We start from the raw sequence: 10,341 nt of genomic DNA, 5'->3' as shown, positions 1-10,341 counted from the left end.
CTAAAAATGTGTAAAAATAGGTTAGTAATATTTACTTAATCAATAGAACAACAAGCACGAGTTTATACTTAACTTCAATAGACACCGAACGTAGTCTTTTAAAGCCATCTACACACTCGCGCGCGAATCACGGCGCCAATCGCGACGCGAATCGCGGCGCGAATTGGAGCAAGAACTGCCAACTGTCCACACTGGCAGAGGTTCGCGCCGGGCTCTCAGTATAGTTCGCGCACTTGACGCGTATGCACGCCAAGCATTTAATCAATATAGTTTATTTGTAGTCGGTATGGACAGTGAAACCACTACAGCAGCTGCGGGGCTACTTTGCGCTTTAGCAATTTATAGTTACGCCATAAAGAAAAAACAAACAATTCAAAAGAAGCAAAGAAAACGGAGATGGTGGATTACCACCATTCACCGAAACAGAACCAGGTAAGTACCAATTTATTATGCTTTCTCATAGAGTTTAGGATATAGTAAGTACGTAGTACAAGATGGGTGAAATAAATATATATTCACTTTTAGCTATATTACAGTTTTAATAACAGTTAAAATGTAATACGCCGCTGTAACATATCTTGTGATGTGGGATCTGATACTTGATAACTTTGTATTTTGTTACAGTGCAACCATGGAGGAGCAGTTGAATGAACTAGTTGCAGAACCTACAGATGAATTCAAAAGTTTTCCCGGATGTCATTAAATGATTTTGAATATTTGCTTAGTCAAATTTCAACACGAATTTCAAAACAAGACACCCAATTACGAAAAGCTATTCCTGCCCAGATACGTCTCGCTATAACACTGAGATACTTAGCAACAGGAGATGACTTTGAAAGCCTTCATTTTTTGTTCAAAGTTTCACCACAAATAATATCAAAAATTATACCCGAAGTTTGCCATGCCCTATGTGAAGTGTTAGAGGATGAAATAAAAGTAAGGACATCAATTTAATACTTTTATTATGCATATACAGAACTACTTAGAATCTAGAATATAACTTTGCAAAATCAACCAAATATAATAACAAAATTCAATAGACAATAAAACAAAATTCGGTAATTTCAGTAGGTATTTAACTTAAGTCAAAAGCTGTCTGAACTATATCATTATTATGATCAGATGTGTTTGCATCTTGGTTCTCTGGTAAATGAAGGACAGGATAATCTGGTGTACGAATTAGCCGGTTCGATTGAATAATGATATTAGAAGGTGGGGCTGATATTACTTGTCTATTTTGGTAATAAGTATTTTGATTCGCCTGCCCGTAATGAAATGGAGGCTCTGAATGCGTAGATGATGATGTGCCTGTTCTTGGTTCATAAAATGAGGTGGCGATGGAGTCATCACTAAAGGGTCATCAAATTGGTATTGTAAATACATCCCATCAATGTCGTGCATCAACTTCAATCTATTCTTTTCAGATAATTTTCGCAACTTATTTGCTAATAGTTTTCCGTATAAATCGCAATCATCGTCTTGCTGAATAGGCTGTAATGGGTTCCTTTTTAGCGTGGATTTGAAGGTGATAAGAGCGTCTTTAACGACATTTCCTGCGTCAACCACTTCTGAAGAGATTTTGCGTCGGTGGATTGTCTGGTCACTGTCTTTTTGGGTGTTAATAGACTGACTTCGATTTTCATTCATTTCTTCAACATTCTCTTTAATAGCTTCGAGATTTACTTCTTTAGGCTCCTTTATTCCACGTTCCTAAAAACACACATACATTTAGGCACTTAAATACTGTTTTTTACATGAAGGTTTTATATATGTTATGTTTTTTGCAGATACCATCTTGTCCAGAAGAGTGGCTGCGTATTGAAAGAGGATTTGCAAGGAAGTTTCCTCGAGCGGTTGGATCTATTGACGGCAAACATATTGTTCTCGACTGTCCATTCAATTCTGGTTCTGTATACTATAATTATAAAAGAACCTACAGTATAGTATTACTAGCATTAGTTGATAGTCAATACAATTTCATGTTTGCTGACATTGGTTGCCAAGGCAGAATAAGTGACGGTGGAGTTTTACAAATAGTATTTTATGGAACAAGATGTGTACAAACAGCTTAAATTTACCACCACCGCATCCATTACCAGGTTCGAACATTGATGTGCCCTACGTTTTTTTGGGGGATGGAGCCTTTGCACTGTCAGAACATTTAATGAAGCCCTATCCTGATCAGCACAACATAGGATCTGCAAAACGTGAATTCAACAAAAGATTATCTTCAGCTCGGGTAGTGGTAGAAAATACTTTTGGTATATTGGCGGCCAGATTTAGAGTGTTTAGAAAACCAATCCCATTACAACCACAAAAGGCTCGCCTTATAACATATACTTGTATACTACTACATAACTTCTTGAGACGAAGTTCTACTTCTTTACATATCTATACACCACCCGGATCTATTGATATGTTTGATGATGATGGAGTACTTATACAACCTGGATCATGGAGGACAGATCAAGAAAATACATCCGCTTTTCGTAACTTGAGAAGAGTACCTCGGCGATCAGCAAATAACGCCACAGAAATAAGAAACGAATTCACAAAATATTTAAGTAATATTTAAGTACCTAACTATTAAAAAATAAAGTTATCTACTAACCGTATTCATACTTTTTTTACACTTTAGAGTATCTCCCAAAAAAGCATCCATTGCTTCATAAGCGAACCAAATGGGCTGATATATCTCATCGGCACCAGCTCCCGATTGAACGGACTTCTTAACTTTTCCCTTGTAGCTCCTATAGCTTGACATGAGAGAATCTTTTTTCTTTTTCAATTCATCAATTGGTATTTCCATCACCGTACTTATCCGCATCCAAGCATCATGGGTTTTCAGTTTATTTTTATAATCTTTCAAATTAATGTCCCATAATACCGGCTCAGCACGAAAACATTCTATAAATGTTAGTTCTAATTCATTGCTCCACACGTTACTCATTTTGCAAGCAAAATCGTAGCATATACCTAAAAAAAAACTAAAACACAACCATCCGTGTCAATTGCTACTGAGCGACTGAGCTGCCCGAGGCGCGAATGTATAGTCTTGTCGCGTTCACGTCGCGCTTCGCGCCTGCGAGCGCTTTGTCGCGGGACAAAAAACCGACAATTTTCGGGGAACACAGCGCGAACGAGCCGCGAAGCCGCGAAGAATATGCGAATCGGATCTACACTCATGTTACGCGGGTGTTTCGCGCCTTCGCGCGCGGTTCGCGCGCGAGTGTGTAGACGGCTTAAAACAAAGCTAAACGCATTTTAATTAGCTGCCGATTGACCCGCAGTGATCTCCAGTCGTTAGGCATATTAAACGTCTAGTTAATTATCATTACTATCAGCCATATTGGAATCAAGAAATAAATTAATAGTCCTACTCGATTTTGTGAATTTATTATGCAAAGAGGCTTTACACAGCTAACTGACCTATGTCTGTCTAGTAAAAGAATTAAATTCAGAACGAGTCAAAAAAAGTAGTACTCAAATACAAAATAAACATTAAATTAATTGCTTAATCCTCGACCTTGCCGCGTACACCGTATTTGTGTAAAAGTTAAACACGATCGCATAACACCACATCTATTTACACTTTCTCTAACATTACGGTTACGAGGTCGCCGTGTCGCGCACGCAATGTATCCTAATCAACTTATTCTGCAAATTTTCAACAAATATTCCCAAAAAAATAACAAATAATAGGTACACAGTTGTTCGACAGCGCCCAAACAATCTCGATACTTGTAACACAGCACATTCCATTGACGCATTAAAATGCAACTTTTGAAAAAGTGTGGAGTATAAACAGCATTTTATTACGTTGGCAACGGTGCGTGAATTTCGAAATGACGTGGTAGAAGCAGCAGCTATCTCATCATCATTGATAATGGTCGGTTTGGCAACGTCGCTTCGCTCACCTGGCGCTACCTGCGCAGTGTCAACAGGGGGACAAGCGAGCGAGCGAGCGGCAGTCGATCCAACGATCCGACAGACACGCTCGTCTCGAGCTGTCTTTACATTTTTATATCAAAAATATTCCACAAACATCCAAGTTAAACTTATACAGTGACGCGTAATAACTACATTAGTGTTATAAAAGCGCGCGAAGTGAAATCTTTAAGATCTGTGAACGAACACGGTATTCAAATTAGGAACGTTCATCGACACCGATTGTAAAGCTTGTTCTTTTCATTGAAGTAGCGACTGGACTCTTGGATTTGGTTGTGGCTATGTGATGTGAGTTAATTCTAGATTTTCACTACAGCGGAAACAGCTTACGTAGACGGCTAGCGGTAAAACGCCGTCCGCGCCGCACGCTAGTTCTTGTTTCATGTTGAGTAACCGTCAGGTTTCTAAAAAGTGCTTTCGAACGAACATACAGCAGCGTATACGTGAATTTTCGGTGGTTCGCCCACTGTAGTCCCGTTAGAAAGTGTGTGGGACTGTGGACAGTTTGTTGTGGAGTAGTCGCATGGACCGGGAGTGCCGAGGGTCGAGTGGTAGTGGGCCGAGGGTGTTGTTGTGAGGTGGTGAGCAGTGCATGGCGCGATGATCAGCGGCGGCTGGGTGTGCGCGCTGCACGTGCGCACGGCAGGGCTCGGCGGGGCAGCACTGGGCTCCGACGAGGAGGAGATCGTCTATCTCGCCTATGTTGTTATTGATGTGCTCACGAATCAGGTAAGCGAACAAATTCCAACAAAAAAGAAACAACTTTTTCATAGAGGACACTAAACAACAATCACGGATATAAAGCCCAAACTGAGAGACTTCATTGAGATTACAGTGTTAACAAATACAACTTGATAGTTGCCTATCTGTTAAGGAGCGGCGTTAATTGTATAACAGTTTAGGTAAATCTTTTGTTGATACAGTACATTATGAACATCAAGCAATCGTCAAACGTGAGGCTGTATTCAAACAGCATGATGAGTTCTGGAAAGTCATCTCTGTTCCACTTACCGCCGTATTTCTTGACTTTTTATAAACATCACGTTATTTATTCATGACTGTGAAGTAAACTACACTATTATGTTTACTTTTAATTTTCTCCAAAAGTGAAACAAATTCCGCTTGTGTTGTGTTGTAATGGCATTTGAACACGGAATGGAAAAAATACAGATCAGCGACGGTAAATACTGACTTGATTTCCTAGTATTTTTTGCATTCTTTTTATGGTACAGTGTCTTACCTGACAGTATGGTACTTGAAATCCACATTGTAAACAGGCTAAATACAATTAAAAAGAGGAATGCCTCAAGGGAAAATATTGAGCTCACCCATGTTATAAAGTTTTAGGATTCGCAATATTTGATGTTTGCAGGATTAACTGAGACTTATCGTTCAATCACTTGAATAAGGTTCAAGTCCATGGGAATCGCAAGTACTTCTAAGGGATTGTAAAAGTCCAATCGTCTTGATAAGATCCTCAAACGATGGGATATGTAGAACCCATTAAAGCGCCGTACATATATTAATTACCAGAAATGTTCATCAACATATTATACATAATTTTTACTAGAATAGTTTTTAATTTCAATTGTAAAAATAATTACACTTTGTACTAAAAATAATAAAACAGAAATTCCCTTGCGTCAAACCAGAAACAAGTTTATCAGGATTCGTGTTAAACAAATAAAATGTAAGGTTGTATCAGGTGTCTACAAAATTGTTATAATTATGTTATCACTACGTGAGCATTTGTTTATTTTTGCTGCAGCACTTTTGTGTGATGCGGTTGTATGAAGGACACGTATTGACCATACTTAAGAAAGAATACAGATATCTTAAAGTAAAAATTGTTAAGAAGAAGCCATTGATGCATCCGTCTCGTGTCAAAGTTCAGGATAAGGTACATATAGCTGAAAATACTAATATTCCAGCAAAGATATCTCTTATTGACTTACCTATTGAAATCGGTAAAATAACAATCGCGGATGCAACGTTAGGAGTGGGTTGTCATCATGTAACAACTGTGGATACCTAACCAAAACAAAACCAGTCAAAATGAGTCAAATTGGCAAATTTACATAGCACAATCCACACCAATTAAAAAAAATCTTTCTCAGTACCTAGATCTAAAATGAAATCTGTCCAGAAAAAATATGTAGAAATTAGAATTTGGAAAAGAATCCTTTGAGTAAATGAGATTATGCAAATGAGATTAAACACGACTCGTGTTTAATCTCATTTGTCTGTGGGCATTCGTAAACACATCTTTTACCTCCTTGGTATGATGACTTGAGCACGATTTCTCGATACGTAAATTCGTCTGGTATTTTTTGTTCCACTGTAAAATCATGTTTCTTGTTCACATTAAAGTTTTGTTGGTTTCTCAGTATAATTAGCTCTTGTGTTTGTAATTAATCTGCTAAAGCTGCCAGTATCTTCTGGATTTTACATACCATTTTCGGAATTTTGATGATCATTCGGTTGCAATTAAGGTTTTGAAGAGTTTATTTGATCGATTTTTAAGTGGATTTCCAATTCCTACGTAGGGATAGATCTACATTTAAAAACTCGGAAATTTTCGAAATCTCAATCAGTTTTAAATTTTTATGGGCAAAATATGGTTGGGGTAAGAACTTCCAATTTTGGACTAATAATTCTACATCCAAAAGAGTATTTAATAATAATGCTTGTGGTATAAAACTCCAAATACATATATGCTTAATCATAAACAGTAGACTTATCGATACCGTAGATAAAATAATGATAAAAGCAATTGTCACAGAATTCTCATGCATTTGATTAGATACTGCCAAAGCAAAGGTGGCTCTTACATCAGTTTGCTAAAATTGTTTGTTGTTATTATTTAGATATGTTAAATTAACTAACTTAACTTAATCTGAGGAAGTCAGATAGGCAGTCGCTCCTTTTAAAACATTGGTACTTAGCTGCATGCGGTTAGACTGGAAGCTGACCCCAATATAGTTGGGAAAAGGCTCGGGAGATGATGATTCACATGTAGTTAGAAATGATAAAGATTAGTCTTAGTTGGTCGTTTTGAAATAAATCGTTGATGAACCTAAATCAAAAATTATTTCTTAAGTTTTATGAAAAAAAAAAAACAGACATGTTTTCAAACTTTGGATGTACAAATTGAACATAAGACAGTTGCTACCCAGAAATTCAAAGAATTAAACAGCTACAAGGATGACAAATCTCATAATCGCTTTCAAAACTTATCAAATAAACCAAATCAACTATCTTGACGCCATTGAATCATTGAAATAAATCCTTTATCGTACAGATTAAGATTTTAATTTTCCTTTTAACCCGGAAGTACCTTTCCATGACGCTCCGATCCACGTGTTGGACCCGTGGCACCCACGCACCTTAAAGACAGGTTCTATGCAAACAAAACTTGTAAAAGCACCTTTAGCCGTCCCAATTTTCGATCCATCTGTTGTATGGCTTACTGGAGATAGAAGTTTGACAGCAGCCCCACGGCTTTTTGGGTCGACAGCGATGAGGATTTTTTTGACGCTTTTTCAATACCTCCTTTCATATTCTTGTTTTGTTAAAACTTGTAAATAACTCTGCACATATTTTTGTTTTATATAAATATTTCGGGATAAAAAGTCCCACATAATTAATGTCAAATTCCTATCTTTTGTGAGGAAAACCACAGATAGATAGAAGATAGAGTATTGGGAAAGGCCGAGTCAAGTGGTGTAGTCTCGACATTCCTTCGATGCTGTGAACGGCAATACATACCATACTCTATGTACCTATAAGTAAGTAATACATCTAGGTATACAGGACAACCTGCCATGTAACATTGGTACATAGACAAATTTTGACATTAGCATTATCTCTAAAGCAAAACCACAGAATATTAGGAGACTGTTAAGTCAAGTGGTGTGGAGTCTTGACATTCCGTTTTGCTGTGAGCAACCACGTATATACAAATATGTAAGTAATATATCTATGTATACGGGACAACCTGTCATGTAACAGTGGTACGTACAACGGAGCGAAGTTCTCAGAATTCCTACATGTTACCTCTCTTGATTGACTTCTTACTCCGCGGATAAATGAAGACTCAAGACTGCTTCTGCGGAAATTCGTGTCGTTTGGTAAAGGAAATTGTTAAGTGTTTGCTAATGAATAAATATAAATAATTTAAATGGTAGAGATTGTCTGTATGGATTACTCGATGGATTTGATAAAACTCAACAGCAACGTAAGTAGCTTAGGTATTTTTCAGAATAAGCTCCTTTTTATCCATCTTCGGGATCCTAGTAAGTCAGAAATGAATGGTTCGTTCACAGCCGAGCTACTAAAGAAATGAATGACAGTCCAAATTTTTACTTCAAACTCCTTTTTTATCCGAATAGCCATTTACACGGACGAAATAATCTTGATACTTGACATACAAAAAAAAAAAACAAATAAATAATAAAGTTACAACCAAGTTCACATAATTTGAATATAATTGAAAATATTAATTGTTTTTTTTATTTATTATTATTCTAATATGTTCTTGCGTTAAAGAGGTTATATATTATAACTTAGCATAAGTTAAGTCACTGTGGAAGTTGAGTCGACATTGCAGGAACAATCAAATTATTTATGTGCTCATTGTGAAGTATATTTTTGTATCTTCTCAATCAGGATGTAGTTTTTGAATTACCTGAAGTGAGGTATTATTGTCTTTTATTTTATTTTCTGACTTAAAACTACCTAAGTTTTAAAAGTGAGTAAGTAGATGCTTGCATAGGTATCTCCTTGCATGGTGCAGATAAAATATCTTTGGTTAAATAGATAAAGTACCTACCTAATAGATTTCTCAAAGAAGGATTTTTTCAGTGGTATTGCGTAGGAATACTAAGTACTTAGAGTAGTATTTTGTACTGCTTAGAAATCACGGAAGAAAAAATGGTAATGGGCATTATGTGCAAACTCAAATACGGACTAAGAAAAAGTTTCGTAACAGTATTATTTGTTAATTCTAAACCATCCTTACTAATATCACCTTTGCCCTCTACTTACGACACTTTCACATTTATAAGCAAATACACAAACATAAGTACAAACCATGGAGAACAAAATGACTAGCGGAGACTGCGGAGATGTAATAACGCTAAATCGCCTGGGAAAGTAGCGCGCTTAAATGTGGAGGTTCGGGGGACAAGGAACGTTATTTGCTCCACCCTTACACGTCTTCATTGGAACCCGCCCATTATTTTCAAATTAATACTTAGCACCAATCAATCAAGACCAATCTTTGACAGATTGGATTTTGATTTGACAGGGAACCCGAACCCCTCATTATTCCTAGTTGCTGATCCTGTCTACCGTACGTTGCTTGACCTACAAGGAGGCACTTGATCTAGCTTACTGATGGCATCTCCGCTATCTTTCCTTCCTCCATGGTACAAACTAATACGATATTTTAAAATTCAGTCATCGTAAAGAACATGACAATTTCGACTTTAGAAATTAGAAACCTAAGGACTTTTCTAACATAGAATTATTAATTTCACGTCAAACAATTGACGTTCTTTCAATGAATTTACATTTCAATTATTCAATTGTAACTATTAAACAGACGAAATAAATGAAATCGGCCATTTTGGACCGCGATCACGTTTTATTCACATGCATATTCCCTATTTATTTAATTTAAATACAGCGCTTGAATATTTAAGTACTGACTCGTGTTCTTTGCTACTTTTTTTATATATTATTATTTATTTGTCTTTGTCATAGACAACGTTTCTTTATTTGAATAATTTATGTTCTTTTTTCTTGTGTTACTCTATGTTAAGGTGACACTGAAGATAAATGAGCGGAGTTTTTAATTATTTATGTAAATTACGTAGGTATTTTTCTTTTATTTAAGTCGTAAATCGATTATCAATACGTGTTGTTTGAAGCTAACATGATTTTTTAATAACGATAATTAATTTCAGTCAAATCCTACTAATATTATAAACGCGAAAGTTTGTAAGTATGTATGGATGTATGGATGTTTGTTACTCTTTCACGCAAAAACTACTTAATGGATTGTAATGAAACTTTACAATAATATAGCTTATACATCAGAATAACACATAGGCTACAATTTGTAAACATATTGTTCGAAATACTAAACCTGCGCAGACGAAGTCGCGGGCACCAGCTAGTTATTAAGTAAGTGATATTTACCTATAGAACGGAAGAGATAATATTTAATGTATTTCTAGTCAATCAGACTCAGTTCCGTCATGTTTCGTAATATGCATCTCGGAGAGAAAAATAATAATTAAAATTCAATGAAACGAGACAATTATACCAAGGGCCAAAATATCCAGTTTAGAAACCTTCGGCCATTATTACGAAAGGAATAATTAATAA

The 10,341-nt window shown here is 36.3% G+C and overlaps 1 protein-coding gene and 1 long non-coding RNA gene across 3 annotated transcripts in view; both read left to right on the top strand.

The window, feature by feature from the left end:
* The first annotated feature begins 290 nt into the window (after positions 1-290).
* Positions 291-2,615, top strand: LOC126056915 (uncharacterized). The gene is made up of 3 exons (XR_010277729.1): positions 291-432; positions 625-936; positions 1,788-2,615. It is a non-coding gene; the product is annotated as an uncharacterized LOC126056915 (long non-coding RNA).
* A 1,313-nt stretch (positions 2,616-3,928) lies between these two features.
* Positions 3,929-10,341, top strand: part of LOC110383445 (RNA-binding protein fusilli) — a 90,089-nt gene continuing 83,676 nt past the window's right edge. Inside the window, exon 1 of one of the 2 annotated variants that reach the window (XM_049845647.2) lies at positions 3,929-4,677. In XM_049845647.2, coding sequence (XP_049701604.1) covers positions 4,549-4,677 — 129 coding nt within the window. In that variant the 5' untranslated portion in view covers positions 3,929-4,548. The remainder of the gene's footprint in view (positions 4,678-10,341) is intronic. The other variant, XM_049845649.2, reaches the window with a different exon arrangement.

This window comes from Helicoverpa armigera, chromosome 25, assembly GCF_030705265.1.
Source record: "Helicoverpa armigera isolate CAAS_96S chromosome 25, ASM3070526v1, whole genome shotgun sequence".
In the NCBI taxonomy this organism is placed as follows: domain Eukaryota; kingdom Metazoa; phylum Arthropoda; class Insecta; order Lepidoptera; family Noctuidae; genus Helicoverpa; species Helicoverpa armigera.
This window is presented reverse-complemented; position numbering and strand designations above follow the sequence as displayed.